Source organism: Lytechinus pictus, chromosome 8 (genome assembly GCF_037042905.1).
Source record: "Lytechinus pictus isolate F3 Inbred chromosome 8, Lp3.0, whole genome shotgun sequence".
In the NCBI taxonomy this organism is placed as follows: Eukaryota; Metazoa; Echinodermata; class Echinoidea; order Temnopleuroida; family Toxopneustidae; genus Lytechinus; species Lytechinus pictus.
In genome coordinates this window covers 5,417,851-5,435,802 of record NC_087252.1, presented here as the reverse complement: position 1 = coordinate 5,435,802, position 17,952 = coordinate 5,417,851, and the positions used below count along the sequence as shown (strand labels likewise).

The 17,952-nt window shown below is 36.0% G+C and overlaps 1 protein-coding gene across 1 annotated transcript in view; it reads right to left on the bottom strand.

The window, feature by feature from the left end:
- Nucleotides 1–16,600, bottom strand: part of LOC129267461 (uncharacterized) — a 30,687-nt gene extending 14,087 nt beyond the window's left edge. Inside the window, exons 1-2 of the mRNA XM_064103441.1 lie at nt 16,036–16,600; nt 115–447 (exon numbers count right to left, since the gene is read on the bottom strand). Coding sequence (XP_063959511.1) covers nt 115–447; nt 16,036–16,126 — 424 coding nt within the window. The 5' untranslated portion in view covers nt 16,127–16,600. The remainder of the gene's footprint in view (nt 1–114; nt 448–16,035) is intronic.
- Nucleotides 16,601–17,952: the final 1,352 nt, after the last annotated feature.

Here is a 17,952-nt window from a genome sequence, read left to right as displayed (position 1 = left end):
TATTCAAATCATCATTTTTCTGGGGTGGACTTGACCTTTAAACTATAATTTTGTTAAGGCTCTAGAATATACAGGCTTAAGCATGAGTCATCGCTCCCCAAATGAATCCCTTACCTATAACTCTCAAGTCCGTATAGCCTCTTTCCGTTTCAACATCAATGGTATTGATCCCAACAACTTGGCATGAGTAGGTTGTCTCGTCTTGAACAGTTACATTTCTGATGATCAAACTGTAGTCATTGGTGATGCTGAACCTCTCAAAGCCCGGTACAGGTTCTGTAATGCCCCTATAATATCGGGCTACGAGTGATGTTCCATCGTCTGGTGCTCCAGTGAAGTCGTGTTTGTACCAGTAGACTGCACGTGCAGAAACGGAGAAATTACAGGGTAGGGAGATGTTTCCGCCTCGCACCGCTGTTAAAGACTTCTCTGTGTGAAGCCAGAATGCTGCATGTAAGTGAGGACAAAAGGGCAATCATAATACCTGTATACGCCAACAAACGCACACCAGACGCACAAAGACACATAGTCCCACACACACACCCAAACCCACACCCACACATCACGCACCCTCGCACTCAAACGCACACCCTCACATACACCCACCCACATACACACACACCCTCAAATCACAAATCCCCAATGTAAGGAAAACATATGTCATTAACAAATAGTTAATATACATGGCCTGAAAAAGTATGTTGTCCAAAATGATTTGACGCCATATTTTATATATGGCTTATGTTAACGCTTGGATGATCAGAAAGTATTATTTTAGTGATGTAAATTTTGATTTGTGCCGAAGTAAGGCATGACAACAATGAATGAACTCAGGTGTCAATAATGTTATAATACAACAAGGGTTGCATTTAAAATCGATTTTCAAACATTTACTATACATTACGATTGTTTAATGATTATTAGTTATGAGTGCGATCGTTCCGTATACTACATGAGCGTGCACAAAAAAAAAAGTATTTTCCCGTCGCTGAATAGGACTAAGACTAGTAGGAGTTTAGATCTACTCTGGTCTAACTTTAGCCTTATGTTTCTTTTGAAAACATTATCTTACCAGCGCATGGTGTACGTAGCGCAGTGATGGGGGTATATGCGTATACATTTATTGTGAAGACCCATAATTATGAGGGACTAAGCAAGCCATTTATACCCCTTTCATAAACCCAATAAAACATATCCTCCAATTAGCCGCCTAAGAGTAATGCGGATAATTCAATAAAAATTGCGTTCACAAACTCCATAAATTATCTTTACGAGCGCCCGTCCTGAAAAAGGCGGATAATCGTCATGACAACTGGACACGCCCCCTCCAATGCGGTTGTGTTGGAAAAGGGTGACCTTGTGATCGCACCATGGCAATTATCCGCATTATTTGGAAATACGTTCATAAACTCAAAATCTTGTCCCGATGCCGCTATTATGCGGATAATAGCAGCATCAGAATAATGCGGATAACTCTTGTCCTCCTCTGATTTTACGACCAAATTATGCTGCTATTAGCCGCATAATTGTGTTTTATTGGGTTTATGAAAGGGGTATAATATTGTCACGCATTTTGGTTGATGTTCCGATATTCTCTTATTATGTTCATGTATATAATTCCATTCTTATGCTTTAATTAGTGTTTATTATATTAAATTGTATTCGACTCATTTATGCAATGAATGTCTTGCTAAGATAAATTGTGGCAAAAAGAAGCTGCTGAAAACTGCTTATCTAATAAAAGAGAGCCAATGGAGTAAATTAGAAAGTCAAAAAGGGGCCTAAGCTTTCGATCCTAGCAGAATCTTCGTCGGAGGCAAAATGACAAACATATAAAGTGGAACAACCATAATATAGACCACAAACAAGCTACATCAACACTAGAAACAAGGAGACAAAAGGGGCATTAGTGAGTAGAGAAGACCAATCAGGTTAGTGAAGGGGATGAAAGAAAAGGAGTAGGCAGACACAAAGGGAAGTTAGTGTAAGTAAGGCCAGTAAAAGACCTCAAGCCAAGAGGGATTAAAATAATGAGGCAGGCAACATCAAACAGGATCTGGAACAAAACAGTGATAATGGGATGAAAAACAAGAGAATTAGTGAGAGGTGGGTCAAACAGGTTACAAAGAAAGGCTTAATAAACTGGTGCATAAGAGTGGGGGGGGGGGAAGAAAAATAATGGGGAACAACTGATAATGTGCAAAAGACATATAAGTATATATGATAAAGAATTAAACAAACTAAGAGAAGAAGGTAAGTGTAAATATGTATCTATAAGTGATATGTATAGAAATATATCCAAAAAAGAAATGTATATGAAAAAATATATAAATACACAAATGGTGTAACTGATATTGTAATCCGCTAGGTGATAAATTAAGAGAAATGTATATGAAAAAATATATAAATACACAAATGGTGTAACTGATATTATAATCCGCTAGGTGATAAATTAAGATAAATTGTTAATGTCACTTTCAACTTGCCCAGTAACCCGCACACAGCCAAGCCCTCTCTTGTACTGTAAATTACTCAGGGTCAAACTCTTCTGGTCTGTCCACTCTGTATTCTCTTTGGCCTTCCTTCCTCTTTCAGAAATCGCTAACAGTGCATCTTCCTTCTTTGCGACCTTGCATCTACTTTCAGAAGTTTTACTCTCCTCACTTTCTCTTTCTAGTGACTTTCAACCCTCCTCACCTTCTCTTTCCAGTGACTTTCAACCCTCCTCACTTTCTCTTTCCAGTGACTTTCAACCCTCCTCACTTTCTCTTTCCAGTAACTTTCATCCCTCCTCTCTTTCCCTTTCCAGTTACTTTCAAACCTGTGTAGTTCTCTTTAACCTTGCGACTACTTTCAGAAACTCGTTCTTGTTTATTACCTTGGCTACACATTTATGTTCTGTAACTCCCTCCGCTTTCTCTCTCCTCACTTCGACTTTGCCCTGCCCTTCAGACTTCTCTCCCTCAACTCCTAATGTCCAAACTCCTAGTTTAACCTTGTGGTCAGTGTATTGGTCGTTATGTGCTTATTCTATTGCTTGACTTTATCCCTCTCTCTCTCTCTCTCCCCCCTCCCTGAATCTGGGTTTTTGCTGTGTGCTGGGGATGACCTTCATGCTATGTCCAGAAAGTGTATATAAGCGAGCAGCATCTCAGTCAAGTTTAGTTCTTAGTTTTTCGAGAGTCTTTTCCGAGCATAGTCTTACATGTATTCCAGTTTAGTCTTCATGAAGTTTAGTCTGAGTCTAAGTTCAGTTCAGAATTATCACAAGTTAAGTTAAGTTAACCTATAATTGTTCCAGCATTGTTCGACGTTATCTTAGTTATCCTTTTCCATTTATCGCTGGAGTTTATTGATTTGTCACCATCACATACTCTTTTGCACCTTTATCAAGTTTTTAACAGTAATAAACTACTGAACTTTAATTTGCTGTGTAATGACTGTTATTCGCTTAAATTGTATTGTTTAAGCTTTGGCCATCCTCGACATTTATTTTAGACTCTGATAGCGAGACTCGTAGGACAAACCGGGTCGTCGTTACAATATGCCAACTATGGAACCATATATATATTCGAGATTTGTCTAAAAAAGTGCATACTTTCAACTAATCAGAACACAGGAAACTATTTATCTTAACATATACCCCACTGACCCGAGCCAAGCTCGTTTAGTTGCATGGAGTAAGCGGACCAAGCTGCCATTATTCCGATCAACTACATGTATACATCCATGCATTCATACCAATCTAGCCATTTACTTTTAACCAATCAGATCACGAGAAACTATACATCTATGCCACTATTCCGCTCAACTATGCATCCATGGCAGTTCAGCCAATACATGTATAGTTATAACAAATCAGATAACGAAAAAACTATACATCTACAGTGTATGCTTACAATGATTGTCGGTATAATTATATACATTTTAGTCCGGTCTGTTAGCGTAAAAAATGCCCTACTTGTGGACACGGTGGACAAAAGCATGATTTTTTTCTCCAGGCCTTCGTTTATGTATAAGAATTAAAAATGGGGTATGCTCCAAAAAATCTGGCTACAGAAATAGAGAAAAAAATGGGTGAAAATGTCAGAATTTATGAGTTTAGATTGGTCTGATTTATAGACTAGCGCTAGTGCAAAACTCAATAGCAGTGCATTATTTTGCATTGGCTTTGTTCTTGAATTCAAACCCCTTTTGAACAGATGTTCCGTTTGTCCTCGCATCTCAATGCACCAAATATCTGAATGCAGATGCTAAACAAGCCGAAGGGTGACGGTGGAGGGGGTTGAATGTTGGTGTGTATGTACATATTTTGGTCTTGGGGTAAAGATGTCCAAGACATATTTTTTGCATGTGTTGGAAATTGCGTTGCCATGGTAACGGTGTACCATTGTAAAAATAAGGTAAAAATCTTGCAATTAGAACTACTTCCTCTGCTTTCATCCGATTCTCATGAAATTTGGCACACACATTGGTCTTGAGGTGAAGATGTCTGAGACACATATTTGTGTGTCTTTTCGAAATCCTGTTGCCATGGTAACAACATATCATATGGTGAAAATTGGGAAAAAAACTTAGAATTCAAACTGCTTCATCAGTTTTCAATCAATTCTCATGAAATTTGACACACACATTGGTATCAAAGTATAGATGTACAAGGCACTTTTTGTGTGTGTTTCAGAAATTGTGTTGCCATGGTAACAACATATTATATGGCAAAATTTAGGTAAAAACCTTGCAATTTGAACTACTTCATCAGTTTTGAACCAATTCTCATTAAATTTGGCTCACACATTTGCCTTGAGGTAAAGATGTGCAAGAACCATTTTTGTGTGCATTTGTCAGAGAGTACATTGCCTTGGTAACCACATATAGCCAGAAATATGGGGAAAACTCATTGTGGATCAATCTACTTCTCAGCCTGTGCTAAAAAAAGTTGACACAAATATTCATTTTGGGTAAAGATTCATATTCAGTGTTAAAAGGGAATCCAGCGTTGGTCATAATGTTGTGTGCAGGGAAAAGGAGAAAAATAAGAAAGGTGAAAGTTTGAAAGAAATCGGACAAGCAAAATAAAGTTATGGCTGCTTTAAAATTAAGATCCCTAAGGCTACTAGTATGTAGATTTCAAATTGGCAACTGGGTAAGTAAATTATGACAAGGGGCGAGGCCGCAAGGCAACTTTCCCATAAGACTTGTACTTAATTATCAGGATTTTTGGTTTACTCCTAAATCCCTATTCCATTGGGGCCGTAATATAAACCCCGGTAGTATAATGTTTTATGTCCTTATGAAAGAAAGATATAATTTAAAGTAAAAATGTTGACAACATAAATTTTTAGCCAATTAATTATTCCAGTACATGGAAGAGTGGTCCTTTCCTTACATCACTATGACATCACATATGCGACCAATTTGAAGTCTTCATGGGTATAGTGATTACCAATGTTTACAACTTTTATATATTTACAACTTTCTCATGGTTTGTCCGATATTGTTCAAACTTTGACCTATAAACTTGTCTGATTTTTCATTTTCCTCTAAAAACAAGTGTTTATTTGGGTTGGATTCCCCTTTAACGTCATATAATAGCGCAGGGTATTAATCACCTTCAATAATATTTATAGGTTCTTTTTTGGAGGGTGGAGGAGGTCCTTAAAAACTGACAACATAAAAATATAGAAGGTTAAAGGCCATGACCATTAGGAACTTAAACACTCTTTGAAAAAAGAACTCCTTCCATTTTTTTTTTTTTTTTTTTTTTTTTTTTTTGGGGGGGGGCTTTAGAAAATTGCCATATAAAGAGTAAAAAGAAATTATTACGACTAGGAACTTAACCTCTCCCCCCCCCAAAAAAAAAAAAAAAAAAAAAAAAAAAAAGGGAAGAAAAATCCTTTACACTTCAGCGTATTAATTTAAAGCCTAAAACATTCTGCTTTGATAAAAGATCGTTTCTGGTGCCCAATTAATCAATGTTTTATTTATCTTCTTCTTCTCAGTCTTTGTTCATTTCAGTTCCTACTCTGACTTAAATTTCTTACATCACTCTTTGCACTTTTGAGCTTTACCATACCTTCAATTGTTTGTTTCCTCCCCCCCCCCTCCCTCTTTGTCTCCCTCTCTAAGTACACTAAGTACATTTTTCTTTGCTATTTTAATTCATTATTATCTAGCAACAATTATTTAATTTTGAATGCTTACACCTACACTGAAATATAATACCATGACATTTATTTTTTTTTCTTCATAATCTTTTAAACTTCATTTTGGCTACACTCTGTCCTGAATAATACTGTTAGCAATATTTAATGTCTAGTTTAAAGAATTGAAGAAATGACTGTCATGATATTATATTTTGGTAAAGGTACATCTAATTCATATTAACAAGGTTGCAGCATTCAGAATGGAATAATTGTTGCTTGACAAAAATGGATGTAGTTATTTTCCGAAAATCCTCAGTAAAAATTTTAGTTTTATCCCTGAATTTTCCCATTCCTGCAGTTACCACCATCTGAAAGGGATATGACTATAATATCATTATATGTAGAGAAATAAAAGTTTCTCTACATATAAACATATTCTAGTCATATCCCTTATAAGTTTGTCTTTACTCCAATGGAAAATTATTTGCATTTTTTTATGACAGTCAGAGTTTGCATCCAACATTTTTGCTACTGAAACATAATATTCATGTTTTGACAATGGGAGATTTAGGATACAGCAGGGGCTGTCACAGAAGTATACTGAAAAAAAAAAGATGAAAGAAAATAGAAGGCTAAAATTTATTGTGCACATTGTGCATATTTTTTATATGGTATGTTATTGAGTCATGGACTTGCAAGTGAATTTCTAAAACAAGTGCAGAGATTTGTGTATATATAAATATATATTTATATAATTAGTTCCATGATTAAAGGTACACTTTATAATATGTCAGAAAAATATACTTGGAGAGAGAGAGAGAGAGAGAGTAAAAAAAGCAGAAAGGAAACGGAAGGAGATGGTATGGTGAAGCTCAAAATCAAGAGTGATGTGATAATGTTAAAAAGAAAGAGTAGGAACGAAATATGAATAAAATACTGAGTAGGAAAATATAGATGAACAATGATTAATAATTGGGTACCGTAAAAAAATTTTTATCAAAGGAAAATGCATTAAACTTCAAATATGGTCTGAACTCTGAAGTGCAAAGGACTCTACTTACCTTTTAAGGGGGGGGGGGGCATTTTTCTGCTAAAAAAATATATCAGCCCCCTATTTTTTCGGGGGGGGGTTAAGTTCCTAGTCATAATCCTTTAACTTTTACTTTTTAAGATGAGGTCGTTTTCTAAGGAACCCCCCCCCCCCAAAAAAAAAAGGAGTAATGTCTCGCTTTAAAAATGCAAAGACCCCTGAGGGGCAAAGGCGTAGACTGGTTTGAGCATGGGGAGGTAGAACTAAAAGTGGTATGGGGAGGGGTGCACATCTTGGGGAGGTGGAACTAAGTTTTGGAAAATCAGCTGTTGAAAGTAGAAGGGGTACAAATTTTGTTTTGCTTGCCAGTGTCGGAGCTCCTCTGATTTAGCGGAAGGTTTCACATTCACCCAGTGTACCCCCAGCCTATGTCCTTGAAGGGTTCCCTTTTTTAAGAGTGTTTACCATCGTTATGTTCCTAATGGCCCCGCCTTTAACCTTCTTTATTTTGATGTCAGATTTAAAGGACCAATCCCGCCCCTCTGCAAAAAAACCTAGAAATATTATACTGAAGGTGATTAATACCCCCACACTCTGGCGTGAACATTTTAATGCAGTTTACAGGGGCCGCGGAACGGTTTTCAAAGTGGGGGGGGGGGGGTGGCTGACCATGCAGAAAATCACAATCGTATGGTAATTTTTACGTTTTTGTACATGGTTTTGGAAAAAAAGTGGGGGGCTGAAGCCCACCCCCCCCCCCCCCCCCGCGGCCCCTGGTTTAGAACAGCGCTTCTCAGCCGGTGCTTCTCGGCCCACTGGTGGGCCGCGAAGCACTTGCAGGTGGGCCGTGATAAGCTCAAGAAAGAGAGAGAAAATAAGAATAGGGGAAAACTATAGTATATACACGTACCGTATACCTGTCTGAACATGTTAATATGATTTGTCCGATCGGTCTACTTGGGTCAAACAAAATCTAAGCACACTTTTTTGGTATTATGCATGTTGCAAAGCATATACATGCACACTTTACTATATGATGTTTTCGATCTAACTTTGATGTAAACCTCATGTGCATGCATATTGTGTATGTAGTTAATTGTCGCCCATTTACCGGACATTTCCGAATGCAGATTAGTTCTCAAAGTGGTCATCGAGTAGAAAAAGGTGGAGAAGCACTGGTTCAGAAGACATTTAGAATTTAATATGAATCTTTACCCCAAGATGAATTTTTTTTCCAACTTTTATGAGCACTGCCTAAAAACAGGGGAAGTAGTTTGATCCACAATGGCTAAGTTTTCCTGCATTTCTGGCTATCATATGTTGTTACCATGGCAATGCACTCTCTGACAAATGCACATAAAAAATGGTTCTTGCACATCTTTACCTCAAGGCAAATGTGTGAGCCAAATTTCATGAGAATTGGTTCAAAACTGATGGAGTAGTTCAAATTGCAAGGTTTTTACCTAAATTTTGCCATATAATATGTTGTTACCATGGCAACACAATTTCTAAAACACACACAAAAAGTGCCTCGTACATCTATACTTTAACACCAATGTGTGTGCCAAATTTCATGAGAACTGATTGAAAACTGATGAAGCAGTTTGAATTGTAAGTTTTTTTCCCCCAATTTTCACCATATGATATGTTGTTACCATGGCAACAAGATTTCTGAAAGACACACAAAAATGTGTCTTAGACATCTTCACCTCAAGACCAATGTGGGTGCCAAATTTCATGAGAATCGGATGAAAACAGAGGAAGTAGTTCTAACTGCAAGATTTTTACCTTATTTTTGCAATGGTACACTGTTACCATAGCAACGCAATTTCCAACACATGCAAAAAAATATGTCTTGGACATCTTTACCCCAAGACAAAAATATATACATACACACTAACATTCAACCCCCTCCACCGCCACTCTTCGGCTTGTTTAGCATCTGCATTCAGATATTTGGTGCGTTGAGGTGCGAGGACAAACTGTACTTGTCCCTATACACAAGCGGATTCTAAATCGGGGGGGGGGGGGGACACATCCTTCCTTATTTTCTCAGAGTGGCGTTATGCCTTTAATATTCAATTCGCCTCCCCCATTAAATGGGTACTCCAGGCTAAACATTAAATTATATGATTTGCACAGATAAAGAACAATCAGAAAAAAAAAATTGAAAATATGTGCACAATCGAACAATGAATAAAGAAGTTTTAACATTTTAAAGATTTGCATTATATCGCTAAAAGAATTCTTTGCCAGTCGTCAATGAGCAAGCTGATGATGTCATATCATCACTTGTTCTTTTGTGTTTCATTACATGAAATTATGTTTATTCACATTTTCTCCTCGAAGAACTAAAAAGGAATGAATTGACAACTGATATAATGCATTCAGATATTCATTGCTACAACTTGTTTAAATAAAAGGGAAATATATCATGCACGATGTAAGGAAATGTGAAATAATTATGATTTCATTTAATAACGTAAAACAAAAGATATGTGCGGATGTGACATCAACAGCACACCTTATGAACATTAAGACATGCATGAAATGTTTTCATAAAATATTGCTAAACTTGAAAATTCAATAACTTAAATATTTGTTATCAGATTTTTATGATGTTTTTAGCATTTTTCTCTGTAAATTTTATTCTATTTATTTGGATGTGATTATTTTCAGAAACTCGTTTAAGAGGAAAATTAAGTTAAAAAGTAAAGTTCTTTTGTTTGTTTCAAACTCACAAGAGGAATCGAGTCCAGGATTACGTGCATGTATTACTTTTATTGTTGATTTATATTTTCTTTAGTTTTTACTATTGTATTTTTGTATTTTATGACAGGGCCGTTGTGGAAAGCAGTTTTGAAACTGACAATGCCACCCTGTATAAATAAAACTACATATTAAAACAAAGAATACAAAAATAAACATCTTCAATGGACCCCTCGGAAGAACAGCCTGAGGCTGATAAGGGCGACCTAGCCCAAGAGTGGAGAATATATTTTTGTTTAAGTTATTTGCAATATTTGCAGCTTTTGTTTATAACGGGCTTGTCTCTGGATTCGTGGTGGATTTTTGTCACAGTATTCACTTTTAAGAACATTTAATGAGCAATTAACCTGGCATTCATAACCAGTGCATGCCTTCACAGTAATTAGGCCCTACTCCAATCATTTTTTTCGGGGGAGGGGTACCTAGGTTTAAAAGACTTAGATCTAGACTTTCAATTCGCAATAATCAGAGGAACCGTCCTTACAAGCTTTGCTTTAACAAAAATAGATATTTTTTTCTTTCATAAGCCTGTGTTTTTTTTTTAAGATGTCATGACTTTTGTCTGGTTATGGACCCCATGGAAAAACAGTATTGGAATGTTGACCAAACTGTATGGGCCATCAATTCTGTATATCATTTTGTTTTTTATACGAAAAACATAAATGCTATACTATCATATCCTTATTTTTTTTTACATTCATACTGTCCTAGCGGGAAATTCCATTTGTAGCGGCATGAATATAATATGGTATATTTGGTATAATCTTGTACTGTAGACATGTATATATATTGCATACAGAGTAAGTGGTAAGAGAACGTAAAATAGTGTTGAAGATTTGTTTTCTTGAATTAAAACTCGATCTAACTTGTAACTTTTCCATTTTTGAACGATTCTTTTTTTATTTGTGTATCGCCATATAAAATACTCTCATCTATCTGTGACACCTAGTTTAGGCACAAGATCATTAGGCTATTATTATATTATTCGGTTATTATAGGCATATCTGAATACTATTTTGTTTTATAGTTTAGGAATCACTTATTTATTATTATTAATTATGATTCAACATGGTTTATGATTTTAACCAGTTCTTCTTTATCCGTTATATATTTTCTCTTTACTTCAGTAAAATGAATATAGTCAATTATCATTGCAAAGCCTCAAAACGCAGTATCAATATTTTTTACGTGTTGATTAAGCAGAGAGTTGTGATGAGAACTCAAGAAAATACACCATTCATAACAGCAACACGTGTGCGTCATAGCGCGTTGTCAGCTCGGGTCAAAGGTTACGTGGTTTTCCCCAAACCGATCAACAATCTATATTTAGGCTCTCAATGGTTGATGTCCTTGCCAAGTCTGTGGTGCAGCTGTACATGCAACAATGAATACAGTCTGATTATACTATATTTTTCTCATATCATTTTTGCGTGCTCGACATTATTGTATTTTAGCATGCACATTACTTGGGGATTTCAAATGCTTGAATATAGTTGTATATGTATATGTAACATTTGGCTGATCTTTTGAAGGCAGGTTTAGAAAATTATAATATTTCATATACTGAAATACAAAAGAATGAGAGAGTTGTGTCATTAGTCCCCTCATTTTCATACGGACCAGGATTATAATTGTTTGATAGAATTAAATGAAAATTTATGTCATAAGATGAAATTTTCATCGTTATGCTTGTTGGATTTGCATGACATTTTTTTTCCTTTTATTCAAATCAACTTTTTGATTGGGTAAACTTGTCCGTACCAGGGCCGTACTATTAGCCTGAGCCCTTTCTCATTAGCCTTTTCTAAAACTAGTTTATTGGAAAGTGGTTCAGGAACCCAGTTTGAAAGATCGCTTGGCTTTAGTGTTCCCACCAGAAAGTGGTTTTCTTGAACGAAATCACGAGGTTGTTTCCCCAAACCAGTTTGGGAGATCGCTTCCAAGACCGCTTCGAGCATTTTGATGGGGTTTACTGACGGATGGTCTATTATCACTTGGTCTAATCATCAGATGGGCTAACATCATTCAGGCTAAACCCACTTAGTCAAATTATATTTTGGTCTAATGACCACTTGGTCTAATAGCCAATTAGTCTAATTACCATTTGGTCTAATAGCCACTTGGTCTAATGGCCACTTGGTCTAATAGCCACTTGGTCTAATGACCACTTGGTCTAATCGCCACTTAACCTAATGCCTAGTTGGGCTAATCGTCACTTGGTCTAATTATCATTTGGTCTAATTGCCATTTCGTCTAATGTATTTTATTGTCACTTGGTCTAATACCAGTTCGTCTAATAGTCGGTTGGTCTAATGTGCAGTTGGTCTAATATGCAGTTGGTCTAATGTGCAGTTGCTTTAATATGCAGTTGGTCTAATGTGCAGTTGGTCTAATTTCCATTTCGGCTAATTTTCACTTTGTCTAATTTCCAGATAGTCTAACACCATTTCGTCTATATGTCACGTTTTCTTAGTTTGTAAAATTAAGTGACTTGTTTTCAATTTTCTGGTGAAATTTTGAAGTTTCTTTCCGCGCGCGGATTTGAATCTAAATTATTCACACGTTCGCCCCTCTCGGCCTCGTATCGATTGGAGTACCGTTTGGTACCGTTACTCATTGTTTCATTGACCAGACTCATTACTCAACTTCTAAAGTGATACCTGCCGATCTTCGAAGAACGGAGGAACATAAACGAGAGAGAGGGTACAATTTCCAATCATGGAGCTATTACTTGTTAATAGCTCTATGATGAGACTGACCATCGTACTTTCGACATTTGGGCTGATCAAATTCCCTTATTATGCCCTCATTTGAGCATTTTCCCCCTGGTTTTACTTATTAAAAATATCAAATTCCCTGATTTTTCCCTGAATGGAAAAATATACCAAAATGCCCATCACTGATGAGCTGGGAACCCTGCCAATCCATTTTAAGGAGGGGGTTAAGAAGTAGATTAAAAAAAAACAGAATGAGAAGATAAGATGTATGACTACTATCAAACTATTTGAAAACAAAAATTACATGAACTATTCGGGATCTATTGGCTGTGTAATTTTTGGAATTCCCGAAACTGCATAATATTTTCATCAAGTATCGTCCGTAATGGTGCATAGCAATGATTTAAAGAGGCATAAACATATTAGATCATCGTATCCACACAATCAATTATATGTTCGTTCCTTCATAATAACGTTATTCTGATGAAACACCGCTATTCGACCATTAGCTACAAGGTCCCCAACTTATTATTCTGAAAAATGTGCATTCGGTGATGTAATGATTATGAGTATGATATAATTTTCATCTTTTTTTTACGGTAAAACATCATCATCTACATTATAAGCCTAATTATAAGAATTATATCCACGGTGAGGTTTTGCGCCCAGCAGCCCTATAAATACCCGGCTCTACCCTTTCGGATCCTGGCGACATGTATTAACTGATCGATGCATGGTATTTATCCATTGCGTACCATATTTGTTAATTGTAGATGAAATAAATAATAATGAATGATTTTATATTATGATAAAGGACATTAGACCAAGTGTGAATTGGACCAAGTGACGATTAGCCAACTAAGCATTAGACTATGTGTGAATTAGACCAATTGACGATTAGCCCAACTGGGCATTAGACCAATTGGCTATTAGACTAAGTGGTCATTAGACCAAATGAAAATTAGACCAATTGGATATTAGACCAAGTGGAAATTAGACCAAACGGTCATTAGACCATGTGACAATTAGACCAAATTAAAATTATACCAAGTGGAAATTAGCCGAAGTGGAAATTAGACCAAGTGGTGTTAGACTAACTGGAAATTAGACTAAATGGTTTTAGCCCAACTGGTCATTAGACCAATTGGATATTAGACCATATGGATATTAGACCAAGTGGTCATTAGACCAATTGGATATTAGACGAACTGGTTGTAGACGAAATGAGTTTAGACCAAGTGAAGTTGGACGAACTGATAAGTAGACCAAGTGGTATTAGACCATCCAATAATTCACCTTTTCATCACGCTTAAACCAATTTCCACGAAACAAATTTCATTTTCTCTAGTTTTAGGACGGTAATGAGAATGCAGTCATCGACCCCTTTCTCATTACACATCATCATTTTAAAATGTCAGTATTTCTACACTCTGTCAAAGAGACTACAACCATTCTTGAAAAAAGGGCATATAAAAAACGTTTAAAGGCATTTTGGGGTAAAAGTTGGGAACCAAACTACATGAGTTTCACATAATCCCTATATGCTGAATCTAATTAGACCGGTTTCCAAGCTGATTTCTTATGTTTTTACCATCCAATTTGCATAAGCAAATTGCTAGCAAATTGAACATGTATGATCTTATTTCTAAAAGACTCTGTATAATATTTGCTTTCATTGTCATGGAACAGGTATATCTAGCAAATTGAACATGTATGATCTTATTTCTAAAGGATTCTGTATAATATTTGCTTTCATTATCATGGAACATGTAGATAATGCAAAGTCCTGCATACATAATAAAGTACCATTTGTGACAGTTTTCTCTTCTCATTTACAATTAATTCATTAATTATGCAAATTGTGCAGTATTGTAGTACAACTTGAAAATCCAACTCTAATTCTTTTTTTGTTTTTCGTACAGATATCATTCACAGCTTTATGAATATTTTTGAGCCCTTATAAGTAATAACAGTCATTATTAATGTGATAAAGGCCTATTGTTCTTTGAATTTCTTATTTATTTATTTCTATTTCTACCACTTGGTTTCTAGTAGGTTCATATAATTTGATTATTGTCATGATTCTGGAACATTTGTCAAATTGATGTCTAGCATCTCAGAAGCAAAGGTGCAAGGAATTACGAGTCATATGCTTCCAAAAGGTTTGATATGATGGATACATGTATACCAGTATACAATACTTAATAGATCTAACCTCTTCACATGTGTTCAACTTGAAATAAAACTTTTCCTAATGATTTCAAGAATTATGGATCTAATTATACTTATATCATAATAACTATATATAAAACAAATGAAAACAATTTCATCTAGGTGAGCTTCATTGAGCAGGCATCTTGCACTAGGACAATTACATGGTAATATTTATTTTCAGAAATTGTAATAAGGTCACAGTAACACTGATTTAAATATATGTGTACAAAATATTACAGTATTTTGTAGCTATATCCAACAGTATACCCCACGTGTGGGACTGTACTTATTTCTGGAAACATCATATATGCCAGATATTACAATAGCTTAAAACCAAATAAGAAATAATATATTTCAAGGTTTTTATTTTTGCAGAGGAGGTAATGAATATTAGGTATACCGAGGTCAACTCCAAATAATCTGACACACTTGCAAAGATTGAAGGTCAAACGAAAGGTCAAAAGGTCATGGTATATTCAACTACTCATTTATCAACAAAAATTACACAAATAGTTTTATTTTCTTTCCAATGATACCATTAACATCAATTTTGGACTATCCCCTTTACTGCGGAAGGGCCATTAGAAAAGTGGCCGCAGCGCCCATTTTGACCAAAAATACCAAACGTAAGCGTGTCATAGCGCGAGAACCGTAAGGCGCAGCGCGCTAAAAAAATCATTTCGGCATTTACGGTGTCGATTACCTCATATGCATAACAACTGAGCAAAATTTGAGTCGGTACGATTTAAATTTCTTTGCGGATGGGAGTGATATGACACGGATTAACCCTATTGCAAATATACATAAATCTGCATAATCAACTAACCTTAAATAGAAATACTGATTTTTCTGAAGGGTTCATATTATGTATGCAATATTTCACATTATCCATGTCTGTGGAAGCGAATATTACAAAAAGAATATTGTAGAAATAAGATTGTGCATTATCAATTTGGCAGTCATTTTGTTTATGTAAATTAGGTGGTCCAAACATGAGATGTCGGCTGGGAACCGGTCTGTCACATTCAGCATATTAAAATTGAAATCGACTGGTTCTAAATGTTTTTTCCCAAAATGCCTCTCGCTTATTAATTTTCACTCAAATATGGGTCTGGTCTAAAAGTAGATAATGCATCACACAATAAGATATAGGCTTACTCACATTCTGAAATGCTACACATGACAATGACAACGATGAAGATGAAACGTATTTTGTTTGGTGAGAACATGGTGGCTGCAGAATAATTTAGCATGATTGATATGAAATGAACTGCACAGCTGTGGAATGCGGTTGAATGATTAAAAATATCGATGATATTCCATTATCCATTTGCTGTCAACCGTCTTTGATTGTTTCTTACAACAGCAAAACTGCAGTCTTTCTCCTCATCAAGCAGATTCTCGCTCTCGATACATGATTAAGCCGAATAGCAAGCTTTCAGGAAAGAACAAATTTTGATACAGAGCATCACGAGGCAATTTAAAACCTATTGCGATTCGTTCGGAGATTATTACATGTTCAAATTAATAATTGCGGCATATATAAGCTGCTTTTGGTAGATCCAGATTTGTTTGGTTTTGGCTCCAGGTAGACTTGAAACCTTCAACTGGGGTTCATGCTCCAATTGCGTTCTCCTGCAGAAGCACGACTGAAATCAGGTTCTATGATATTTCACAAACACCAACGTAGAAAGATAGTCGTAGAGGGTTTAGTCATCTGCAATGGCAGAATATTGAGTACTCATTGTCCATTTACATAAGGATGTGCGCATGTGCTCCATGCTGTTGATATTATCATGAATAGCAATTCCCTGTTGTTATGGCTAAAGCAGGTACAGTGTGTATAAAAATTTCCAAAGAACGTATAGGGTCACAGTTTTAACTCCATGTATTTTTGTTTATCTAATATGATGCATTACATTACATTGCCATTTGTTTTCAACCATCCATCGATCGAAATTCATTCGTGCATTATCCTCCCCCCCCCCCGAAAAAAAGGATGGGCGGGTTGTAAATGAGAAAAGAAAATCATTAAGGAATAATTATTTGAGTTTAATGTTTGAAGAGAACATCAAATAAATTGCCCGCAACAGGGCAATGTTGGCCTTCGTTCTTAGAGGAGGGCAATATGGTTGTTTTGGGGGCAATACAGTATATTTGCTGCACCCTGAAGGAAGAGTCAGTCACTCATTTTTATTATCATCTGAATCGTGAATATAGAGCAAAACTCATAAAGATGAAGATATTTCTTCTTTTTAAAAGTATGGTTGCACTGTTGTCATCTTTATATCAGGCGCAAGGCTCTGCTCTACTATTTTGACTAATTATCGCACCCCTTGAAAAGCATATCCAGCGCCCGGATCCAGCGTTATCTTTATTATGGCGGAGCGCATCTCTTTATACGCATCCTCAAATTCCCAGATATAAGAGTGAGTTTCATGAATGGACGTTTGTCTTTTATCTGAGAAGCCCTGTTTTATACGACAGTTACCATAGTAACAGTGCTTCTCAGCAAATCAGAATCAAGGAGACTTGTCAGATCTTACAAGTTCTCGGATGAAAATGTTGATGAAATGCTCCTCAGTGAAAATACAAAGGTATATTTTGCGTCGTCTCTGCATGCAAGGTCAATATGCGCATAGAGAACGAACAACATACAAATAATAAACATATCCCTTTTCGATATTCAGAAGATCCAAGGCAATACTGTACCACAAATTATCAGCTCAGATGTTGGATACGGGATTATAATTAGAAACCTGGTGGTAATGTTTCCGATGAGAACAGATGAATGTAATATAGTCATGTCAATTTTGTTTTGTATTAAGACGAAATAAACATGGGACGGGCACATGATTTATTCGAACGTCACTGAACTTATTTCTACAGTTCTTTTCTACACTTTAATTTTGTTATTACAGTTTTTCAATACTTTCTTTTCTTCTACACGTTTACAATATATGTTGATCAGAAACCGTGGGCGGGAAAAAGCAAGGGATCCTAAAGTCCTTTTTTTTTTTCATATTTGATTGGGTGTGGCTTACCCCGAATTGATTTTTTTTTGGTACTCGCACTGTAG